Source organism: Solea solea, chromosome 16, assembly GCF_958295425.1.
Source record: "Solea solea chromosome 16, fSolSol10.1, whole genome shotgun sequence".
Classification (NCBI taxonomy): Eukaryota; Metazoa; Chordata; class Actinopteri; order Pleuronectiformes; family Soleidae; genus Solea; species Solea solea.
This window is the reverse complement of record NC_081149.1, coordinates 20,259,043-20,285,084: the sequence shown is the minus strand read 5'-3', so window position 1 is coordinate 20,285,084 and position 26,042 is coordinate 20,259,043. Positions and strand designations below refer to the sequence as shown.

Sequence of the window (26,042 nt, the reverse complement as noted above, 5' to 3'; positions counted from 1 at the left end):
TGCAACTGTCATGGCGCCAGTTCTCATTCCAAACTCAGCTACACAATCAGAATGAACAAATGACGGGCATTAAAGTAAATAATTGAAATGAGGATTAAGGATTATTTTCGGAAGGTGGACTGTTGCTCACAGCTTTCATTGTAGAGTGTGCATGTTTGTGTGGCTTTGTGAGTATAAACCACACAGTGAGGACATTTTGGCTGGTCCTCATGTCTTTAAAGGGCTTTTTGGTGGGTTAAGACCTGGTTTTAGGGTTAGTACAAGGGTGAAATGTAGGCACTTTGTTGTGATGGTTAAGTTTAGAGCTATGAGGGTCTTCACTTAGAATGCTGTGTGTGTGTGTGTGTGTGTGTGTGTGTGTGTGTGTGTGTGTGTGTGTGTGTGTGTGTGTGTGTGTGTGTGTGTGTGTGTGTGTGTGTGTGTGTGTGTGTGTGTGTGTGTGTGTGTGTGTGTGTGTGTGTGTGTGCACTTACATTTCTTACTTCATGGGGTCCCACCGCAGGGAGCACACCAACCGCGGGGGGCCCACAACCGGTATGGGGCCCTAAATGGTGGGCCCCACACCGGTTTTCATTCAAAATGAGCTTTGCAGCCCCCCCTGATGCCCCTCTTGCTTTTTTTTCACTTGGCCCACAAGGTCAGAAAAACTGGAAATGTGTGTGTAAGTGTGTGTAAACTTTTTGCTCACTACCGCCCCCCGGAGCTTGTAAGGTGGAAGGTACGGACACACACACACCGGAAGTTTGTTTACACACTTCAGGAAGTGGGTAGGGTTTTAACAAGAAGAAGAGGAAGATCAAGCTCAAGATCGACAGCATGCAACAGGTAGGTGTGAATTTGTTGGATTTATATCGTTTATATCTTAGTTATGTTAATTAATTTATTACAGTAACTGTTAGCTGCTACTGTAAACTAGTTGTGTTTAGCTGCTGGCGTAAGCTATATAATACGCGTGCTAACATTAGCAGCTCGCGATTTTCTTTTACAGATTATTACAATAACTGTTTGCTGCTACCGTTAGCTACTCGCGGTTAGCTGCTAACTTAGCGATATAATGGGCGAGCTAACATTAGCGCTAACGTTAGCGATCGCTAGCTGCTAACATTAGCAGTTAGCGATCGCTAGCTGCTAACATTAGCAGCTAGCGATCTTTTTAAGACAATTATATAAGACAAATTATATAAGGCACAAAGTCTAATAGTCTAGAAATGTATAAATATAAATGAAATTATAAATCTATAAATTTGGACTAGCCTTTCGTCTAAGTTTATAAAAAAATACCCATCTTTACATGCTACTATAATGAAATTAAACTGTATATCAACTCCCTAAAATTGAAAATGAAATCCAAAAGTGCTTAAGAGCTTTATAAATTAACTCTTGAACTAATTAAGTGACCTCTTTTTTTATCTTTGCTTAAATTAGATAATTAATATCATTATTAATTCAAATTAAACATGGGAAAAGTGACCTGAAATTACATCTTTTGAAGTTTTTTGATAAATGAAATTAACTTGACATTCAGTATGGGAAAATAATGATGTTATTGATCTAATTAAAGCAAAGCTATTTCATTTTTACACACAAACAAACGCATAATCACACACACCTATAACCTGATAGAGAGAGAAGAGGACAACATGCCATAAACCCAGGGGAAACACTACTGTTTGTTTTCAATAATTGTTTTATGTATATCAGCAGTTAGCAATCTAGGCAACTCATGACAATATAAACTTGACTCACTGAACAAATCTCTTATATCGTATGTGTAGTAATAATTAAAAATATTTTCACAGAGCCATTATGTCCAAAAGGAGGAGAAGGATAAAGCCTGTAGATGATGCAAAGACATATATTCTGTCTTGCACTGACAAGTCTGGATTTATGTCAAGACTCATAGACAGTTTCAAAGGTAAGTTGTAGAAGGTTCCTTGACAGAACTTGTGCATTTCAAAAGCAAATTAATCGTTTTCTTTGTTATATTCTTCTAGGAAGAGGAGTGTTTGCTACGCAGCCCATTGAACCAGGGGACTTTGTTTTGGAGTACAGGGGTAAACTCCTCACACAGGAAGAATGCCGGTCACTACCGTACTCAGAGATTGACTCCACATTTCTCTTTGACTTTGAGTGGCAGAACCGTCACTTGTGGTGAGCATGTAAAGAGATGTTTTTTATAGATTAGAGAAATTAACCTTGAACCCTGAAATAAACTTTTAATAGTTAATGATTGAACTAAAGCACGAGTACTAAAATTATGTCTTCCAACAAAACTGATTTCTTGTACTTTTCAGCCTTGATGCATCTGAAGAAGATGGATCTCTTGGAAGATTAGTCAATGACAACCACAAAAATCCAAATTGTGTCATGAGAAAAATCATAGTAAACAACAAGCCGCACTTGTGCCTTTTTGCCCTGAAGAAAATAGATATAGGATCTGAAATTGACTACAGCTATGGTGATGCAAAATGGCCTTGGCGCAGTATGGTGAGTTGGTTAGATTCAGCATGAATATTTTTTTTGACAAATGAGTGTGTAAAAATGTGCCATCTTGTAAAAGCAAATTTTGTCCAATATTGTTTCCCATATGAGTTTATCTATGGGAATGCATGTGATCTTTGATCTGTGTGATATGATTTAACATCAGTTTGTTTGATTCTTGTTTAATTGAAATCCAGGTGAAGACTCCTGCAGCAACAGAGACAGAGACCAGCCCTCTACCTCAGATGTTCCACATGGAATCAAAGCCAGATGAGACTAACGCACAGGTAAAATGACATTGTAGACGCATCCATCACCAATATCTGTGGTGACTTGTATGAAGCTGTTCTACTTTCAAATGGGCCAATGTACACATTGTCAGATTTCCTTTTTGGGTGGTGTGATAATGGCCAGTTAATGTCCCACACACACGCATGTTTCCAGTCATGTCCTTATGGGGCCTTTTATGTCACAAACACACTTGTTCTCTTGTCTCTCCTCGATGAGACCAGGTAACATACTGTAACACACCACTCGTATGTTTCTAGTCTCACCCATGTGGGGCCCTTCCGTGTGGTTCTCACTCAAACTGTTCCTATGGCACTGTCCAGAACCTGGCATAATCTCAAGTTTGATTTTAACATTTGTAATTGCACACTGTCTGAGCTGTTATGAGTTTGAAAGCAAACTTTACAATGTGACCCACTGCAAATCCTTATCATAGGTTGTGAGAGGTGCCTACTACTTTTAGAAAGACTATGTTGTGCTCTCAGTTTGACGGTCTGTGCTGTTTCAGAAACAGTTTAACCATTAGGTAACCTTATTAGCCTGTAAATGTCTCCACATACAGTTGTGATTTCTGTCAGTTCTAATTGTCTTCTTGTCTGCTATCTAAATTTCAGGTGAAAGACCCTCAGACTCCTGCAGCAGCAGAGACAGAGACCAACCCTCTACTTCAGATGTTCCACATGGAATCAAAGCCAGATGAGACTAACGCACAGGTAAAATGACATTGTAGATGCATCCATCACCAATATCTGTGGTGACTTGTATGAAGCTGTTCTACTTTCAAAATGGGCCAATGTTCACATTGTCAGAATTACTTTTTGGGTGGTGTGATAATGGCCAGTTAATGTCACACACACACGCATGTTTCCAGTCATGTCCTTATGGGGCCTTTTATGTCACAAACACACTTGTTCTCTCGTCTCTCCTCGATGAGACCAGGTAACATACTGTAACACACCACTCGTATGTTTCTAGTCTCACCCATGTGGGGCCCTTCCGTGTGGTTCTCACTCAAACTGTTCCTATGGCACTGTCCAGAACCTAGCATAATCTCAAGTTTGATTTTAACATTTGTAATTGCACACTGTCTGAGCAAAGCAAACTTTACAATGTGACCCACTGCAAATCCTTATCATAGGTTATGAGAGGTGCCTACTACTTTTAGAAAGACTATGTTGTGCTCTCAGTTTGACGGTCTGTGCTGTTTCAGAAACAGTTTAACCATTAGGTAACCGTATTAGCCTGTAAATGTCTCCACATACAGTTGTGATTTCTGTCAGTTCTAATTGTCTTCTTGTCTGCTATCTAAATTTCAGGTGAAAGACCCTCAGACTCCTGCAGCAGCAGAGACAGAGACCAACCCTCTACCTCAGATGTTCCACATGGAATCAAAGCCAGATGAGACTAACGCACAGGTAAAATGACATTGTAGATGCATCCATCACCAATATCTGTGGTGACTTGTATGAAGCTGTTCTACTTTCAAATGGGCCAATGTTCACATTGTCAGAAGTACTTTTTGGGTGGTGTGATAATGGCCAGTTAATGTCACACACACACACGCATGTTTCCAGTCATGTCCTTATGGGGCCTTTTATGTCACAAACACACTTGTTCTCTTGTCTCTCCTCGATGAGACCAGGTAACATACTGTAACACACCACTCGTATGTTTCTAGTCTCACCCATGTGGGGCCCTTCCGTGTGGTTCTCACTCAAACTGTTCCTATGGCACTGTCCAGAACCTAGCATAATCTCAAGTTTGATTTTAACATTTGTAATTGCACACTGTCTGAGCTGTTATGAGTTTGAAAGCAAACTTTACAATGTGACCCACTGCAAATCCTTATCATAGGTTGTGAGAGGTGCCTACTACTTTTAGAAAGACTATGTTGTGCTCTCAGTTTGACGGTCTGTGCTTTCAGAAACAGTTTAACCATTAGGTAACCTTATTAGCCTGTAAATGTCTCCACATACAGTTGTGATTTCTGTCAGTTCTAATTGTCTTCTTGTCTGCTATCTAAATTTCAGGTGAAAGACCCTCAGACTCCTGCAGCAGCAGAGACAGAGACCAGCCCTCTACCTCAGATGTTCCACATGGAATCAAAGCCAGATGAGACTAACGCACAGGTAAAATGACATTGTAGATGCATCCATCACCAATATCTGTGGTGACTTGTATGAAGCTGTTCTACTTTCAAAATGGGCCAATGTTCACATTGTCAGAATTACTTTTTGGGTGGTGTGATAATGGCCAGTTAATGTCACACACACACACACACACGCATGTTTCCAGTCATGTCCTTATGGGGCCTTTTATGTCACAAACACACTTGTTCTCTCGTCTCTCCTCGATGAGACCAGGTAACATACTGTAACACACCACTCGTATGTTTCTAGTCTCACCCATGTGGGGCCCTTCCGTGTGGTTCTCACTCAAACTGTTCCTATGGCACTGTCCAGAACCTAGCATAATCTCAAGTTTGATTTTAACATTTGTAATTGCACACTGTCTGAGCTGTTATGAGTTTGAAAGCAAACTTTACAATGTGACCCACTGCAAATCCTTATCATAGGTTATTAGAGGTGCCTACTACTTTTAGAAAGACTATGTTGTGCTCTCAGTTTGACGGTCTGTGCTGTTTCAGGAACAGTTTAACCATTAGGTAACCTTATTAGCCTGTAAATGTCTCCACATACAGTTGTGATTTCTGTCAGTTCTAATTGTCTTCTTGTCTGCTATCTAAATTTCAGGTGAAAGACCCTCAGACTCCTGCAGCAGCAGAGACAGAGACCAACCCTCTACCTCAGATGTTCCACATGGAATCAAAGCCAGATGAGACTAACGCACAGGTAAAATGACATTGTAGACTCATCCATCACCAATATCTGTGGTGACTTGTATGAAGCTGTTCTACTTTCAAAATGGGCCAATGTTCACATTGTCAGAATTACTTTTTGGGTGGTGTGATAATGGCCAGTTAATGTCACACACACACGCATGTTTCCAGTCATGTCCTTATGGGGCCTTTTATGTCACAAACACACTTGTTCTCTTGTCTCTCCTCGATGAGACCAGGTAACATACTGTAACACACCACTCGTATGTTTCCAGTCTCTCCCATGTGGGGCCCTTCCGTGTGGTTCTCACTCAAACTGTTCCTATGGCACTGTCCAGAACCTGGCATAATCTCAAGTTTGATTTTAACATTTGTAATTGCACACTGTCTGAGCTGTTATGAGTTTGAAAGCAAACTTTACAATGTGACCCACTGCAAATCCTTATCATAGGTTATGAGAGGTGCCTACTTCTTTTAGAAAGACTATGTTGTGCTCTCAGTTTGACGGTCTGTGCTGTTTCAGAAACAGTTTAACCATTAGGTAACCTTATTAGCCTGTAAATGTCTCCACATACAGTTGTAATTTCTGTCAGTTCTAATTGTCTTCTTGTCTGCTATCTAAATTTCAGGTGAAAGACCCTCAGACTCCTGCAGCAGCAGAGACAGAGACCAACCCTCTACCTCAGATGTTCCACATGGAATCAAAGCCAGATGAGACTAACGCACAGGTAAAATGACATTGTAGACTCATCCATCACCAATATCTGTGGTGACTTGTATGAAGCTGTTCTACTTTCAAAATGGACCAATGTTCACATTGTCAGAAGTACTTTTTGGGTGGTGTGATAATGGCCAGTTAATGTCACACACACACACACGCATGTTTCCAGTCATGTCCTTATGGGGCCTTTTATGTCACAAACACACTTGTTCTCTTGTCTCTCCTCGATGAGACCAGGTAACATACTGTAACACACCACTCGTATGTTTCTAGTCTCACCCATGTGGGGCCCTTCCGTGTGGTTCTCACTCAAACTGTTCCTATGGCACTGTCCAGAACCTGGCATAATCTCAAGTTTGATTTTAACATTTGTAATTGCACACTGTCTGAGCTGTTATGAGTTTGAAAGCAAACTTTACAATGTGACCCACTGCAAATCCTTATCATAGGTTATGAGAGGTGCCTACTACTTTTAGAAAGACCTATTGTGCTCTCAGTTTGACGGTCTGTGCTGTTTCAGAAACAGTTTAACCATTAGGTAACCTTATTAGCCTGTAAATGTCTCCACATACAGTTGTGATTTCTGTCAGTTCTAATTGTCTTCTTGTCTGCTATCTAAATTTCAGGTGAAAGACCCTCAGACTCCTGCAGCAGCAGAGACAGAGACCAACCCTCTACCTCAGATGTTCCACATGGAATCAAAGCCAGATGAGACTAACGCACAGGTAAAATGACATTGTAGATGCATCCATCACCAATATCTGTGGTGACTTGTATGAAGCTGTTCTACTTTCAAAATGGGCCAACGTTCACATTGTCAGAATTACTTTTTGGGTGGTGTGATAATGGCCAGTTAATGTCACACACACACACACACGCATGTTTCCAGTCATGTCCTTATGGGGCCTTTTATGTCACAAACACACTTGTTCTCTCGTCTCTCCTCGATGAGACCAGGTAACATACTGTAACACACCACTCATGTTTCTAGTCTCACCCATGTGGGGCCCTTCCGTGTGGTTCTCACTCAAACTGTTCCTATGGCACTGTCCAGAACCTGGCATAATCTCAAGTTTGATTTTAACATTTGTAATTGCACACTGTCTGAGCTGTTATGAGTTTGAAAGCAAACTTTACAATGTGACCCACTGCAAATCCTTATCATAGGTTATGAGAGGTGCCTACTACTTTTAGAAAGACTATGTTGTGCTCTCAGTTTGACGGTCTGTGCTGTTTCAGAAACAGTTTAACCATTAGGTAACCTTATTAGCCTGTAAATGTCTCCACATACAGTTGTAATTTCTGTCAGTTCTAATTGTCTTCTTGTCTGCTATCTAAATTTCAGGTGAAAGACCCTCAGACTCCTGCAGCAGCAGAGACAGAGACCAACCCTCTACCTCAGATGTTCCACATGGAATCAAAGCCAGATGAGACTAACGCACAGGTAAAATGACATTGTAGATGCATCCATCACCAATATCTGTGGTGACTTGTATGAAGCTGTTCTACTTTCAAAATGGGCCAATGTTCACATTGTCAGAATTACTTTTTGTGTGGTGTGATAATGGCCAGTTAATGTCACACACGCACGCATGTTTCCAGTCATGTCCTTATGGGGCCTTTTATGTCACAAACACACTTGTTCTCTTGTCTCTCCTTAATGAGACCAGGTAACATACTGTAACACACCACTCATGTTTCTAGTCTCACCCATGTGGGGCCCTTCCGTGTGGTTCTCACTCAAACTGTTCCTATGGCACTGTCCAGAACCTGGCATAATCTCAAGTTTGATTTTAACATTTGTAATTGCACACTGTCTGAGCTGTTATGAGTTTGAAAGCAAACTTTACAATGTGACCCACTGCAAATCCTTATCATAGGTTATGAGAGGTGCCTACTACTTTTAGAAAGACTATGTTGTGCTCTCAGTTTGACGGTCTGTGCTGTTTCAGAAACAGTTTAACCATTAGGTAACCTTATTAGCCTGTAAATGTCTCCACATACAGTTGTGATTTCTGTCAGTTCTAATTGTCTTCTTGTCTGCTATCTAAATTTCAGGTGAAAGACCCTCAGACTCCTGCAGCAGCAGAGACAGAGACCAACCCTCTACCTCAGATGTTCCACATGGAATCAAAGCCAGATGAGACTAACGCACAGGTAAAATGACATTGTAGACTCATCCATCACCAATATCTGCGGTGACTTGTATGAAGCTGTTATACTTCCACTGTCTACTGGGCCACTGTTTACATTTCTTTACTGTATTTAGCTTTTTGGTCAGATCATGTCATGATCAAAACTACTTAACAATCCTAAAATCGTAGGTTAATAATCGCGATATGGCCTTTTATTAATACAGCGATATTTTTAGACCATGTCACGATACACGATATATATCTCGATATTTTGCCTTAGCCTTAGGTTGAAACCAAACCAACACCAGACGATGGATCCTGTGCTGTTTTTCTTCGGAATTAATTCGTCCTCCTCTGCTGGGCAAGGGCGTGTGAAGTTGCACGTATCAGACTGACGTATGTAACTAGGTGCGTTTGTTTTGTCTGTCTGTGAGAGGGAGAGACGAGAAAGCATTTGAGAGTCAGCGGCTAAAAGCAAATGCGTCACAACACTCGAGTTTCATGATGTAGTCATTTTCTACATCGCACAGACAACAAGCCGCGATATATCGAGTATATTCAATATATCGAGTATATTCAATATATCAAGTATATTCGATATATCGCCCAGCCCTACTTGACATACTTTTTTTTTTCTTTTGCAGATGGACAGTGGACCAGAGGTTTCTCGTCATTCGTGCGATTCAGATGAAACTGTTCTGAAAGAAACCTGTGATGAGGCTTCTCCAAACAACCATTCCAGAGAGCAATCAGATGATGAACTTCCACCTCTGAGACGCACAAAAAGCATTATGGTAAGCTCCTAAAATCTATTTAAAACAATATGAGTACATAGCTGATGGGCACTTTTCCCTGCAGTTTGTTTTTCTATCGTGTCAACAAAAAGGGAAAATCATATCTCCATGTTTTCCCTTTGCAGATGGATCGACTACAAGATTTTGCTGGCTGTCTCTACGATTCAAGTGATGACAGCACAGAGGGCACTTTGATTTCTAAGCCTGAAAGGGATTCACAGAGGCTGAGAAGAAGCTCTCGCCATCCTGTAAGTCTTTAATTGATTCTTGTATTTGTATCATTTTGAGGCTTTATTGTGTGTATATATGACATATTCAAATTGTTTCAAGGTTTTAATGAGGGATGGGCACAATTTAGATTTCACCAGCTATAGGCAATATTTGCTTTTTCTCACAACTTTATGCACAATGGTGTAGTACCGGGGCTTGGACTTTATGTACTCTAACCGGGTCGGATCGGGCCTTAATTTTCATGTCCGTTGATACTCTAACCCGTGCAATACATGCAATATGATCGTGTCTGACTGGAAACGCTGGCAGAACCAATGTTAACGGTCAGACAGACCTCCTGGTTCTTTTCATTTAAAGTAAATGAAAATGGCAATACCTAGTTTTTAGTAAAAGTTTTAGTCTAACATTAATTAGCAGTATGTCTTTCTATTTCTTTACACTTACTTGAACTTAAAATACTCAGTATAGAAGGCTCCATAGAGAATTTATCTTCACGCTGTATGCATATACAATTAAAGTGTACTCAGATTGTTTACACTTAATATGTTACAAAATGAGTTACATTTTTTTTTTCTTTTTTTAAAGATTCAGATGCCTCTTGTGGAATCAGATAACTCTAACATTGGCAGTGAAGATGAGTACATTCCATGTCCCAAGGACGAAAGCACAGAAAGTGATAGCAGTTTGGAATTAACCCTGGAAGATAAAAAAAGGAACAAAGGTGCATCTAGTGAGAGCAGAAGAAAGTCTTCCAGTCGGAGCAAGTTTAAGCCCAGGGAGAGTGGAAGTGAGTCCTCCAAGCAGAAAAGAAGCAGGTCTTCCAGTCAGAGCCAGCTTGATTTTAGCCAGAAGAGACCCTTTAAAACAGGTCATGACCCCACACAAATATTTCCAAATAGCAGAGTTGATGGTAATGAAAAGAAAATAGTTGCAACATATTCTAAAAAGGATGTGAGTGTTTCAATGCCCCTGGAAGAAGAGCAGTCTATGTATATCAATCCAGTTTTAAAGAAGATGGATGGGTCTAGAAGCTACAACAAAAAACATTTCTGCTTTTATTGCAGAAAGTTTGTCCAGAAAATGTCAAGGCACTTGTGGCGTAAACACCAAGATGAAACAGATGTTGCAAAAGCATTCAGTTTGCCAAAGAACTCAAAAGAAAGGAAACTGCAGTTGGACTACATACGAAATAAGGGGAACTTTGAGCACAATAGTGAGGTTTTGGAGACACAGAAAGGCAAACTCATCCCATGGAAGCAACCACAGAAAAAATCTGAAGGACAGGAATTTGCACATTGTATTCACTGCTATGGTTTGTTCTCAAGAAGAGCAATGTGGCGGCATTTTCAGGTTTGCAACTTCAAACCTGAGAGTAGTAAACCCGGTAAAACTCGTGTTCTTTCTTTGTGTGCTTTCGCTGAACCTGCTCCACCTGGATTTAATGATGCTTATTGGAAGTTCTTAAGTGTTATGAATCAAGACAGGATTGCAGTTGCTATTAAAGAAGACCGCTGTATTCTTGAATATGGTTACAGACTGTTCAGGAAGAACGAGAAGGTGGTCAGTCAACACCAGTATATTCGGCAAAAACTGAGAGAGCTTGGCAGGCTGTTATTGAAAGCAAGACAAGTTACACATGTGAAGACCATCCAAGAACTCATAAAACCTGAACAGTACAGTCAGGTGGTCACTGCTGCAAAGAGCCTATCTGGATTCAGTGAGCAAACTGGCAAATACCAATGTCCGTCTCTTGCTCGCAAGGTTGGACACAGCTTGTATTCTTTGGCCATGTTTATCAAGTCCGAAGGCCTGAAAAAGAAAGATAAACAAGCTACTCAAGATGCTGAGGAGTTTGCGCTGCTTTATCAAGAAAGTTGGAGATTTGACATTGCAAGCCAAGCATTAACTCAACTTGACCAGACCAAATGGAATGCTCCTCTACTGTTACCTTTCACACAAGATATTCAAAAGTTTCATTGTCATCTAGCTGAGAAACAGCAGCAACATTTGAATGATCTGCAAAAACACCCATCACCATCAAACTGGAAGGAGCTTGCAAAAGTTACCCTCACACAAGTTGTACTGTTTAACCGGCGGAGAGGAGGGGAAGTGTCCAGGATGCTTCTGTCTGCGTATCTATCAAAGGACACATCAGACACACATGGTGACGTTAGCTTGGCCCTTACACCGCTTGAACAGAAGCTGTGCAAACATTTTGTAAGGATTACAATTGTAGGAAAGAGAGGAAGAAAGGTTCCAGTTCTTTTAACCCCAATCATGAGAGAGTCACTTGATGCTCTGACTGAGAAGAGAGAAGAATGTGGAGTGCTGTCTGAAAATGGATATCTGTTTGCATTACCTCACTCTGTCCATTACATAAGGGCTTGTGACTGCATAAGGCAGTTTGTGAAAGAATGTGATCACCTTGAAAATCCTAAAGCCTTAACATCAACAAGACTAAGGAAACATATCGCCACCCTCTCTACTGTATTGAACCTTAAGACCACAGAACTCGATCAGTTGGCAGACTTCCTTGGCCATAATATTGCTGTGCACCGAAAGCACTACCGCCTTCCGGAGGGCACCCTCCAGTTGGCCAAAATCAGCAAAGTGCTTCTGGCAATGGAACAGGGACGCCTAGGAGAATACAAAGGAAAGAGCCTGGATGAAATTCAAGTTGACGTGAATGGTACTAAGACTTATTATATTTTAAAGGTGCAATATATGATATTTAGTCTTCAGCATTCAGTAAGTGACTTAAACTGGATTTTTTAAGTAATTGAATTGTATGCAGGTAATTTGCAAGTTTAAAATCATATCCTCCTCTGTAAGACCATACATATGCAAAAATGCGTGTCAAACTTAGACATGCACACACAAACTGTATTTTTTTTCTGCTCTTGATTGCCAGATTGCCCACAGTCTCAGCTTTCCAACTCAATAATACTATATCAATTAATATTTTAGAGACCATTGGCATAGAGGGGCCTTCAGAAGAGGACATTGAAGGTATGTGATGAATGTTTTTAAATTTGTCATGGAGATTTATGAGCTTTGCATTTGTATTTTATTTTCAGGGTTCCCTGATTCACTATTTCCTGACATTATGTGAAGACAAGGATACAAAATATAGTACATTGTCTCGGGGGTGCAAGTCTGGTTCAGCAAGACAGGGGTCTGGGATTGAAATCTACTCTATGATGCACTGTATTGTCAAAGTATAGTAGTAATATTACATTTCTCTGCCAGGAGAACAGGGGTCAGAAGATGAGGAGAGCATGTCATCCCTGAACATCTGTACCTCAACATCACAAGTCCAAAACCAGGGAGTGTCTCCAACGGGTGAGCTTGAACGATGAAAGAAGATTGATCTTGAACACTCCTCTTTAAAGACCCCCTCCGATGAAAATTGTGTTTTTCATGTTGTTTATGTGGCATTTCTCTGATGCTACAGGACATATCAGCAGAAAAGTAAGTGTGACATTTTATTTCTGAGTATTTCTGCCTTCAAATTGCAGTGAACTAAAGGCAGACGCAAACTGGCAGTACAGATTGTAAAGCCCTCCAAGGCAAAATGTGATTTGTGAATTTGGGCTGTACAAATAGAATTTGATTTGATAAAATAATCACTGTACTGACTGTTTCTTCATATTTTATGTCTTTTAATAAAGTTCTTTCTGTTCTAGATGTCACTATGCCAGGACAACAGGGGTCAGAAGATGAGGTCAGCACGTCATCCCTGCAAGAATGTACCTCCACATCGCAAGTCCAAAACCAGAGTGTGTCTGCAAGAAAGAGAGGTAAGCTTTGGGACTTGCATCCTCTTTTGGGCCAGTGCCACTCAATTGCTTTTAACGTCTTTTACCTTGTTTTTAGTGAAAATGGTCTATTGGTTGCCTTAAAAAAAATAATGTTGATGGTTATATCATTGAATAAAAGCATGTCTCTGAATTCTTAATACACCTAACATAGCTTCCTACCCAGAAAGGGAATAAGACCCAATGTGTGACAATGGTTCGAAAATATATATGTGAAAAAGTATTTGCCCCCTTTCTGATTTCCTGAGTTAATTGCAAATTTGTCACACTTAAAAGTTTACGATCAGCAAACAAATTTGGAAGAATTTACTTTCAACAAAGAGTGGAAGCTAGTTTTGCGCAGTTAGTGGCCTTGTGAGCTACAGATCACAGCTCTGCAAATTGTCAATTTAATCAAAATGTGATCTCTTTCTGCCTACTTAGGTAAGCAAGCTCCTGTGAGACGTTGGACACCAGAGGAAATTGCTGCAGTAGAAAAACATCTGAAGAAGTTCATTGTGAGGCAAGATGTTCCAGGTAAAGCGGACTGTGAGCGCTGCATTGCTTCAGAACCGCAAGCGCTACAAAATAGAGACTGGAAAGCAGTCAAATATTTCATCAAAAATAGAATAACTACCATGAGAAGAAAATTATAATGAAAGCAGTTCAACGATCAGAGGTATGGACACACATTTTCAGTTTGGGTCCTATACTTTGTTTAAATGTTTTGAAATGTACTGTAGTTTAAAGTAGCTGCTGTGGTTTTAGCAGTCAACAACACATTAAACAAGTACATGTTTGGCAAAGTCAAATGTTTGATTATCTGGTTAACTTTGCAGTAATGATTGTTTTGTTTTCCTGTAATCATTAGTTGCAGCATTAGAGTCTCAATTTTGTCTCAAGCATGTTCTATGTTTTTTGTGAAACAATACACGGGCAGATGTGTACACAAATTATTCATATTTGATACACTGACCTTTGTGGTCCACATTATTTATTGGTACAGCAAACCTGCATTCATTCCATGCTAAAGACTGACAGGATGCTTCACAGCACTTATTTTTAGAGGATGGAGTCATAGAACTATCTCTTACCTGTGAAGGAATGCATAGCTGCAGCATGTATTGGTCACTGATGAGCCTCTGTGACAGGTCAGTATTAAAAACATCTTCATGTTGTGTGGACTAAAGTTTCATGGTTTAATTTTTTGATTGATTGTCACTGAAGACCTGAATGTTTGCAACCGGACACCAAGCAGATGGGTCATCCTGAGCACATATTAAAAATTTCTCTACCAAATATGAATGACAGTACGTTGTAGACTTCCGTGTTTGAGTTTGGCTATAAACAATCCTTGGTTTTTGTTCAATTTAAAGGTCCAGTGTAACAGACTTAGTAAGACTGCTGATTGTAACAAAAAGAGGACTTAAAGGATGTTGTTCTTCATAAACTATGTTTACATGGACACAAGCAATTGGAATAAAAGCCCGATCGGAATAAATATGTCATGTAAACATGTCAATCTAGAAACACTGATTCCAGTCCACAACACCACAGAGATGAAATCAGCATTAGAATACTCCTTTTTCTACCTTGTTTGTTTATCTGGTTAACTTTGCAGTAATGATTGTTTTGTTTTCCTGTAATCATTAGTTGCAGCATTAGAGTCTCAATTTTGTCTCAAGCATGTTTTATGTTTTTTATATACGGACAAAAAAACTTATTTTCGTTTTGTGTAAAAAGTAGTCAGATGACTGACTTGTTAGCAAAATAAATACATGTGCCTTCAGGATAACTTGTTGAAAGCATTTTATTTTATTGTTAGCATATAGCATATCTGTCTCAAGTCTTATTAAGTGCTGGTGCTAACGATCATCATTGATTACCATGCTACTACCCTGTCTTCCTGTTGATGTTGTAAGATGATAGCACATGCAGTAGTTAATGAGCTAACAAGGCATCGAAATTTGCACGTGTAAAGGGAAATGAGATGGAATGAAGGAAGAAGAGTATTTAATTTGAAATATAGATCCTTAATGCAGTCAGAGTCTATGTGCAGTAGAAACCATTAATGGGCCCCAGATAGTAACCTAACACCCCACAAAGATATAAAAACAAGAGAAGTGTATGTGTGTGTGACACTGGACCTCACAAGTACTGTATGTTAGAAACTGGGCCCACAAGTGACCAAAAAACTGGCATGGAGACAAAAGTTTAGAATCTTGGTACATTGAAGTGATTTTTATGATTGGGATTTTTTTTTCATCTTACCTGATTTTTTACAGCAGTGTAGAACCACTGGAAAGGGTGGATCCCATAAATGACCAAAGAACTGGTGGGCCCCCTGAGGGGCAAACACCAGTATGTGTGTGTGTGTGTGTGTGTGTGTGTGTGTGTGTGTGTGTGTGTCAGCTGGGTTTGGCTCCAGCTCCTCCTCCACAATCAAAATAAATGTAAGTGGTAGAGGATGGATGTAGTAAGAGGATAGCCATCTGTTCATTCTGTGCCATTTCTCGCTTTATTTTGAAAGTAACATCATTCTTCCTGTCATTATTCCACACCCACCACCAGCTTGATTACACATCACGCCTTCATTACTTTCACCTGTGTTCTATTAGCCACACCTGCACCATCCTAGTCACATTTTGTCTATTCATTCAAGATCCAGCCTGTTTTCCTGTTTAGTCTCCAGTGTGTGACCCTTGCTGTTTTCTTTTGACTCCGCCTTCAGCCTTGCGATTCTTCCACCTTTGCTTATTCTGAGTGCCTCCTCGTGTACAAACCTTCTCCTCTGAGTGTCGCACTCTTTTTGAGTCCACTTCCTGCTCCAGTTGTTACAAAAAGGTGGTTTTAACTGAGCAATAACGTGTGTGTGGATGATTCAAAAGCAGAGTTTTAAGTCTGTTCAGGAAGAGATGTGACAGATTTCACCAGTAGAAAGTAGAAAATGTGTATTTATATCCCTGTAACTTAAGATCTGCTGTTGGCCTCACATGTCCTTCTATGTAAAGACTGTGTTTGTCTGCTCACCCCCTGCTGTATGAATTTCTAATTTCAGTAAATAATTTGTTCACATTCTCATTGGCATGTCGTTGCACAAGAGCAAACGCTATAGATACGTTTGTGCTGAACAGTGTACAGTGTCTCATATGGCAGCTTTAAACTAGTTTGTTTGTCATTGGACACAATAACAAACACTTTGTCTGATAGCACATTCTTTATGATAGGAATTGTTGTGTGGACACAAGCAGATGTTCCCTGAGTTGGCAGCTCACCAGAGATCTGCGATGAACCTGAAGTCCAATCCAAGGCTGGGCCAGGCCATGGGAAACTTGACGTCAAAGAAGTTCACCCTCCTAAATAAGTAACCTTTTTTCCCCTCTCCTCTCTCCGGTCTGGCCTGCATTTTCATATTTCACTGGTATTTCCGGATGGCTCCCACATTGGCAAAATAAAGGCCATCAGAGTAATCATTATAATGTTGAACAATAATAACTAGGGGAACTGAATGAAAGCCTGGAGAGGCTTGTTGACCTTTCAGAGCTAAACTGGTCCTGGCTTCTGTCTGTGCACTGCTGAGCCCATTGTGTTCCCAGACCTTATCATTGTGTTGCAGTTTCCTCTCCCCCGCTGCGTGTGTGCACATGTGCATGTGTCAGAGTTAGTGTATGAGGTGATGCATGTGTCTTGCCCTTGTGTAGACACATTTGTGTAATGACGTGAGCCGGCGTACTACAAAGGTACTGAGGCTCGAACTGTAGCGTTACATGTCATTTCACACTGGTTCTTCTCTTCAGTGTGGACACGCACGCACATGCATGTACACGTTTGCTGTTGTCACACCTGCATAATGCATATATCCGTCTTTATTCTCTGAGGTTTATCGACTTATATTTGCTGCTGTATGAGACATCAGAACGTCTGTCCGTCCCAGGACAGGGAGCCATCATTTATGACTCTAGAGGATGTTGCACTTTGTTGAGCACTTTGTTGAGCACTTTGAGGCACTTTGTGATTTGTAAATACGGGCAAAGCAAATCAAATTTGAACTTGGTCCATGTTTCCCTGAATGCCAGCTCAGTTCTTGAATGCTTTGACCCAGTAGAGTTGGTGGGAGAGAGTTTTTTTGTTCAGTCTTTCACACTCTTCGTTCTTTGCACATGTTGTTAACATTCCTGGTAAACATTAATCACACCATTATATTGGCAGCTCGTTGCCAGGAGTAAAGGAAGTGGGTTTGTAACCCAAAGGGTCACCAGTTCAAATCCAGGGACTGGTCATGGGCTGGGGTTCCCCTGAGCAAGGCAACACAATCCCCATCGTAGAAACACGCTGTCCACTACTCCTGTGCTTGTGTATGTTCACTAATGGTCTGTAAAAAGTGTGAAATTACAAATTCTAATTCTAATTTATTTGGAATATTTGATATTTTTGGCATTTAGATTGCTTGCTTGCTACTTATTACCTTTCCATAGCATTGTTTAGACGGCTGTGACACTGCTGGGACAAATAAAGGAATATGTGATCACATGACGTGTCACTGAATAACATAGTATTTTTGGATTCCCCTGCAGTATATGAGAGAAGATCACACATGATCCTGGATGTGTGGGAGTCGTAGTAGAGTCAGTATGGACATGTCAGCATAGTGTCACAGATTCACGCGTCATTCAGCGCTTTTGTTGAATCTCATCTATGAGCAGCAGACAAATAAACAATGAGGCTCATTCATAAAAACCCCACAGCTAATGAGCACTTTTCAGCAGCTGATGTATGAACTTGAAAGAAAGAAAGAGAAAGAAAGAAAGAAAGAAAGAAAGAAAGAAAGACATAGCCTCCACCTGTTGCTGAACCTCCACCCCCCTCCTCAACCTTCTCCACTGACTGGTGTAGGAGCGAGACATCCTATGATGTCACGCTCAGCTTTGTTCTACCAGACAATACACCCACACCTCTGGGGCTTCCCCTGCCCCGGCAACAGGGGGAGCTGTTGTATCCTGGTGGTATGTGTGCTGTGACTCATCGCCTCCTTTCTCCCACGCAGGACACACACAAACTCTCACAGGCTTTTACACACACAACGTTAAGTAGCTGTACACAGCTGCTGACAGCTAGAGTTCCATAGTGACACACACACACACACATAAACATCACTGGGCACATCCCTGGGTACAGAGTGCAGTGCATGGACAGAAGGGACAGGACTGCGTGTGGGATGTGGGGGTGGACCAGTGGACCAATGGAGATGTTGCCAGAGGCAACTGATATCCCAACACAACTCAAACCCTCGTAATGCCTGTGACTGACCGAATCAATGGCCGTATTGATACTCATGGAGAGAGTGAGACAACAGCGGGGCGGAATGAGTGTGTGTGTGTGTGTGTGTGTCTGTGTTTTGTTGCTATGTTTGCAAGCTCTTTCATTGTGTGCTGTGTGTGTGTGTGTTAATGTGATTAAAAGTCATGTTTGCACAAGTTTATTTGCCACACAAACCAATTATTTTACTTGTATGACATTGGGCATACATGCAGTGTGTATCTTTATTGTCATTGTACATTAAGAGCAGTGAGATTTCTTGTGGCGTTCTCCTTTTCTTAAAAAGTTGTTTAAGACGATAATAATTATACTTCATTTCCACAACTGCTATAGAGGGAAGAAACATGTAATCATGTTCAATACTGATGTCGCTAAGACATGACATCATTATGATACACTATTGTTTTTTGATTCCTATGACTTTTATATAGGGGACTATTTAAAATTGCACACCAGCTAGTTGTTAACATTGTACAGTTAATACAGAAAATATGTTTGAGAGTGATGTCCGTTCAGCTGGAGCCTAAAAAACACACAACAAATAACAAACAAGTGGAAAGATGGGGGAAGTAATTGGATGCTAATTCTCTGTGGGATCGTCACTGTAGCGCCTTTGTATTTCGTTTGCACTTTTGTTCAGTTCTTGTCATGTTTAGGGCTTTTATTTTGTATTGTAATACAGGAAACTGCTGTTTATACAGGAAACTATGGGCCAGTTTACCTACAACAACTTTATAATATATTTCAAAACCAGGTTGTTGTGTTTTTGCATGTAATGATTATAACAGACACAGTGGTGATATTTACCTAAAATAGAAATGAAATATTTTTTTATTCAGCAACTGTAAGAATCTCACAACTGCAAACTCTATGAAAACATTCTATACTATTAGTTTTATCATATTTATCACATATTTAGGATACAGTGCAGTAACAATATGGCAATCATTTTATAATATGAAGTATCATCATGTTAAAGACATCTTTTTTCCGTAGTAATCATTAAGTAAAAGCTTGGTGATGACAGTTGAAAATGGTGTGTAGGACATGGGAGAGGATGAATTTCAAATTTTTAGTTGGTTTTGGTTCACACTTTTGAAATATTATACAATCCAATCCAACTTGCTCTACGGAATAATAAATAAAAAAACTCAAATGAATTAAACAACATGGATTAATACCACAATAAAAACGGATAAAAAAAAACAAAACAGAATAATAAAATGGAAATAACACCAACAACTTAAACATTGTCAAAGGCCAATGAAAAGAGGTGAGTTTTAAGAAGAGATTTAAAAATAAAAACAGGCAGGGAAGAGGCCTGTCTTCTGTGTAATGGCAGATAATTCACTGTTTTGGGGGCCACAGCAGCAAATGCACCGTCCCCTCTGTGCTTGTGTTTCATCTTTGGTTTTCCCATTATCAGCTGACCTGAGTGAGCGTGAAGGTGTTTGATCATTTTTATCATTTTATTACAACATATTATGACCATTGCTATTACCAAGCTTGCATTACAAAGGAGATGATATTGCCATAATATCAACCTCCTTATTAGAAACTCATATTAGTCATAATGTTACCATGTTGTTACTGTACTAACTGTTGAGGAATACAGCACAGAATCAAACCGTAGCCCAGGTCACAAGCTTCTTTGACTCTAACCTCAGTCTAAAAACTTTTTTCATACACATAATGCATTCCCTAGCCCCTTACCCTAACCTTAACCATCCCAACTAAGCGCCTAACACTGACCTTTAACCTAAACTAAACCCAATTCTAACCAATAACCAGATCTTAATTTTAAATAACCTTTAAATAAGTGAGAACTGGCCAAAAATGTCCTCCCTCTGCATGGTTTATACCATTTTTGGTCCTCACAAAGCCACAAATAAGACAACACACACACACACACACACACACATGGACAATACGACCTATTGAATTCTGTCCCGTCTGTTACGCCAGACACTCAAACATCCGTATGTCCTGAGCGTGTTTCTGTATAAAGCTGTTCCCTACAGTAGGATCCTGCCATGATGTATAGCTGATCTGTTGATGGTGGGGGCAGATAAGGGAGGGCCTACAACAAACTACCTCTGGCCATCAAAGCTATCCTACTATTGTTCCCACACACACAGGAAGCAAGGTTTGTTGTGTTATTGTTGGATGAAGGAGAAGTCGCTGTGATTGTGCACACACATGTGTGACACGCTGTGTGTGTGTGTGTGTGTGTGTGTGTTTTATGTGCATGTGAATTTAATTGCATGTATTTAAGTATGTTATAAGTGTGTCACACGTGTGTGTGTGTGGGTGTGTGTGTGTCATGTAGGTGGAGGCCGTCAGTGTACCTGAGTCAGAACGGAAGAGCAGCTTAAGCGAACCCTCTGCTCAGTGGAACACGGAGCCTTGCAGGAAAACACCTGGGAGCTGAGGGAGAACAAACAAACCCTGAGGAGGGAAGAGGAAGAAGAGGGAGAGGAGAGGCAGGATGAGCAGGGGAATTAGAGAGAGAGTGCAAGAGAGAGAGCAGCTGGCTGCTGAAGCGAAGTGGATTGCAGGAAGAAAGCTCAGGAAGAGAGATCCGGTTCATGCGTCAGTGTAGCATCATTGTGAACGAGCTGCCAGAGGTTAAGGAGAGTGATTTATGTGTGAACTCAAGTTTGAAAAACCAGATTGCTGAAAGGTCCGTTGGGCAGGGGAGTCGGGGTGTCAGCCGGTCCGAGGGTTGCCAGGTCGAGGTTTGGATGGCTATCCTTGGCTACTACTTCTTCTGTCGTTGAAATGTTTTTTTCTGCTTGGTAAGTGGGGCTTATACTCCACCCCCTGGTGGGATGGAAATCCAGTTTGCACATGCGCTGTCCACCCCTTTTTGTGTGCAGTTTCAAAATCTGCGCTGTACAAACAGCCTGCATGTTGCACGCTTCGCATCATGTGTAGTATACCACGCAGGGCCTTTATATGTACTTTATGCAAGGGCCTTGCTTTTTCAAAGCTGCCATCTTGTTACAAAAGGCAGTCTGACCACTAGATTGAAAAACAAAAGACAAATAAGTTAAAACCAGGTCTTGAAGACGAGAGTTTAATTAATTTATGAATGGTTACATTCAAACATGACATTTGTTGTCACATGAATGGCAATAAAATTGGTCAGAAGCTTTATAGAATGCACAATTCATATAGCGAAATGTGTCGCAATGATTTGCCATCTTCAGAAAGTTTGGGAAATGCTGTTATCGACGGATAGATTATTGAAAATATGATCACATCTGTTTTGCCAAATGTGCAAGAGATGACTAAAAACGTGCCCATGCTGTCACAACATAACAAACGCAGCATTATTACAGGACAGAAATCATTGTGCTGTGTAGATTTGTCATGCACAGCCCAATTAAAAAAAACCTGAATTGTAATTTCATCGGTTTAAAACCACAATAAAAACAACACATGAACAGACTGTCACAGAGCAGTGGGCCCTGCACACACCGGTCCTGCTCGATTGTGTGCGCAGACATCCTTGACACAGTTCACGGTCTGCTGTGCAGCTGAAATGGGCCACTCCAAAGTTTCTTCCCACTCTGTCTCTGCACATGGCTTTGTTTTCACACACAATTTTCATTGTATGTGGAGTAGGAGGGGATGGAAACCAGTGCCACAACAGACGCCGAGCGACGCTTGTACTCTGTGACCCTCACTGGGAGCTGGGAGTCAGTCGGCAGGTCTTCTCCACTGACTCCCCTCCTCCGTCTTCTGGGAGGTAAAGCCTGGATTTCCCCGTTTCCACTCTCCCTACCTCTTTAACAACTAACGCTGTGCTCTCACCCTCTCATTTAGCACTGCTCCTCTCATTTCCGTCTCCTCCCCAGTTTTCTCCTTCCCCTGTGCCTACCTGTGTCCTCATCATGGAGCCTCTTCCTGTTTAACAAATCCCACTTTTCTGCTCTAATACAACCACATATTTCACATAATTATCCTCGCTATAGTCAGTCTTGTATAAAGTACTTAAAAGGGATACTTGAGTAAAAGTACAAGTATTTGACCAGAAAATGACTTTGGTAGAAGTTAAAGTAACTTTTAAATAATATTACTTAAGTAAAAGTCTTAAAGTATATGACATTTACTGTACTTAAGTATCAAAAGTCATTTTCTGATTCAAAATGTACTTAATTTTTTAGAAGCAAAAGTATTAAAAAAGTGAGGAGTTAAGGATTGAGTCGCGGTCGCTCAGTGGTAGGGCGAGTTGTCTTTCAACTGGAAGGTTGTGTGTTCAATTCCTGGCTCTGCTATTCTATGTGTGTCCTTGAGCAAGAAGCTTAACCTCATGTGGATGCGTGAAGAATGGATGAATGGGTGAAAACTGTAGAATTTTGTACTACAGTAACAAAGTATTTGTACTTTGTTACATTACAACACTGACCATAGTTGTGTCCAGCTTTGTTGACGTAGGGATAATTGTTGTCACACTTTTATTTCTGAAGTGTACATTACAGAAATCCTCCTTTTCATCCTCCTAAAATCCATCAGATACCTCTGATAATTACTTTTCTGTATTGTAATACACAGAGCCGCTAAAGGCATTTTTTCATATGCATGTATTATAACTGTGCTCCGTCTGTGCTGCCTGGGCCTGTCTTTGATTACAGGGTCCTCCACCTCCAGCGACACATTAAACGTTCATACTAAGTGTGTGTGTGTGTGTGTGTGTGTGTGGGTGAGACACAGTGCGGAGGGAGAAAGTCTGTGTTTGTGTGTGAGCGCGTCTGCAGTGTTTTTGCGTGTGAGTGTGTCTGCAGGTGTGTTAATGCTCTCTCTATGAAAGCCTTCCAAGAATCAGAGACTTTGACTTGTGTGTAATTCTTGGCACTTTATGGGATTTTTGAACTCTCAGAGAGCAGCAGCTGCATGGCACAGCAACAAACAGAAGCACTAAGTACAAAGGTGTCATATCTGTTTGGGTCATGTTGAATATGCCGACCTTGTCGTTTATATATTTTTCATGGTTTTAGAGTCATATGATTTACTGATGTATTTATATAGTGGTTATTACTGATTTGGCCTGTGTGTAGGTGCTAAACGCTTTAAATGCACAGTATCAGGCGTCTGTCAGGCAAAACAATAACTAAAGTTTGATGATGTCAGGAAGCAGTGTGGGACCATGTCTTGTTGTCTTGTTGAGTTCACCTGTGAGTTTGTTGTCATCATCGATTAGTGAGAAATACACACTAAAGACAAATATTTCCTTTCTCACTGTGATATTTCATAAGAAGTTTGTCCTGGAAGCAGAGTTGTGTTAAAAAGCGACCACAAAAAATTATTACCTTGAATAGATATACTGATTTTGAATGTTGAAGACATTTTGGCTCTTATGTAAGTCAACAAACTATATCATATTGGTCTTATTGCTTTTTAGATATGTCAATCTACTATCTTTATGGTAACTTGTTGTCTTAAACTTGTGTTGGAAATGACAGATCCACGTTTCTAATGATTTCCATTCTCTTTACCATGAGAAAAATGATTGATTTATAGCGCAAAGCAACTTCAGTGGTGTTTGTATGACACAATACAACACTAACATGACAAAATAGATCTTGATGGAATACTTGCTGTAATAGTCCTTAGATAGCAAATACTATAAAAGTCATTTTATCCATGGATTCATTTTGGCAATCACTGAAGATTTCCTTTTAACCCTTACACGGCACCGATCTGTGCCACAGGTGCACCCCTGGTAAATTGCTGTGGGAATAATACATAACTCCTTATATGGACATCCTGGGGGATGTCCATATAAAATACAGTGATTTTTTTTTTCTTTTTGTGAACTTTGAACTGTGACATATTTCCAAATTTCACAAATTCAATCTGATTTTAAACATTTGAAGTAATTTAACACAGAAATGGAAAAAAGCAGCTAAAACACTGTGTGTTCTAAGGGTTAAAAATAGCTTTAAATGATTTTGTTGTGGTTTATTGTGCATATCATGTGTGGGAGTCATACATGTGTCATGTCCTCAGTGGCAGGATGTGAACCCGTGCATCCTCTGCACATGACCGCTGGTAACTGAGACGCTGCTGTTTAGAAAAGTCGAACCCGTTCCATCAGGGCTTTGACGATATGGAAATTCTCTGTAAGATGCGAATAAAATAGAAAAAAGGGAAAATATGACTCTGTTGGTGTAAATAATAAGGATATGATGATGAAAACAAAGTTACGCACGTGCAGGATGCAAGCTTTGAGCTGTGATTTCTGAGAGGAATACCAGATGACGGACTATGACACACTGAGCTCAACATCATTAGGAAGCGACGCTGTAAACAGGAACGACTGGGAGGAGCCGAGAAAGAGAAACATTTTTTAGACCGACCGTTACAAATACACCTGTGTATACCATGGTGTAATACACCATGAGCTTGACTCTCACCTTCTCCTTCTCACTTCCTTTGCTCTCCAGGCAGCCTGCACACTCACTGTCACAGCAATACAGAACACAACATGTGTCTGCTTTCTGTTCTGATACAAAGGTAAATACGACATCATTAAAAACTATATTCAAATTGGATACTTAACCCTTAGAACACAGGGCCTTTATGCTGCTTTCTTCCATTTAAACCTGCAGTTTATACAGAGGCTATAAGAATATGCTATATGGAGTGTCTTATATGCTTTTTTTCAGCACAACCTATAGCCAGTATTATTTTCACCAACTACATAAACACACCTGAGCAAAGAGTACTCAAAATGTTTAAAATCAGATTTAATTTGTGAAATTTGGAAATGCGTCACAGTTCAAACTTCACTTGGCTCGTTTTTTAGGAACAAAAATTACTGCTACTTTATATCACTACTACTAAAAATGCGATATAAACTGAATCATAACTTTGACTTAACTGAATATGAGACCTATAAACTTTTTTCATAATATGAAAAAAGTCATATGACAAGAATAAAGTTATAGTTTTATGAGAATAAAGTTTCTTTTTATCATTATCTAATGTATTATTATTAAATAGCAGCAGCACACAGCATTTTCCCTGCAGTCGACCACTACCAGCCATTTCCTCCTCCAGTCCACACATGAGATGATTTCCTCCAGGTCTGTGTGATTCTTTCTTCCAAACAAACTCAGTTTCCTTCACAATCTTTTCAAGGTGCTGATGCTAAAGATAACGTGGTGCTCATGTGACACAAATATTAAGTATTTCTTTATTTGCCAAGCCCAAACCAAAATGTAACTACAACAAAATGATCCGCGTTCCTCAAAATAATAATCCCGACTTTATTCTCATAATATTACAACTTTATTCTCAAAAGATTAAAAAAGAGAAACTCTTACGTTTGGCTCTAATACTTCGTCGTACACATCCATTGTTGTGTGTCTGCTCCTGAAAACATTCCCACTTATCCTTGCACTCATGACTTATCAGTGCAATCTGACCTGC

The 26,042-nt window shown here is 40.2% G+C and overlaps 1 protein-coding gene across 1 annotated transcript; it reads left to right on the top strand.

Annotated features, from left to right (window-relative positions):
• The first annotated feature begins 7,677 nt into the window (after positions 1-7,677).
• On the top strand, positions 7,678-15,086 carry LOC131476150 (uncharacterized). Its single transcript, XM_058654681.1, has 9 exons — positions 7,678-7,773; positions 8,388-8,486; positions 9,109-9,258; positions 9,384-9,506; positions 10,075-12,178; positions 12,457-12,498; positions 12,739-12,831; positions 13,176-13,289; positions 13,731-15,086. The coding sequence occupies exons 1-9, from the start codon at positions 7,732-7,734 to the stop codon at positions 13,940-13,942; spliced, it is 2,979 nt and encodes a 992-aa protein (XP_058510664.1). The 5' UTR covers positions 7,678-7,731; the 3' UTR covers positions 13,943-15,086.
• Positions 15,087-26,042: the final 10,956 nt, after the last annotated feature.

Excerpts from the sequence above, each read along its gene's own strand:
- LOC131476150 (XM_058654681.1), top strand. The coding sequence starts at position 7,732 with ATGTTCCACATGGAATCAAAGCCAGATGAGACTAACGCACAG. Across the intron at positions 9,259-9,383 it reads GACGCACAAAAAGCATTATG|ATGGATCGACTACAAGATTT; the intron begins GTAAGCTCCTAA and ends TTCCCTTTGCAG. Across the intron at positions 13,290-13,730 it reads TGTGTCTGCAAGAAAGAGAG|GTAAGCAAGCTCCTGTGAGA; the intron begins GTAAGCTTTGGG and ends CTGCCTACTTAG.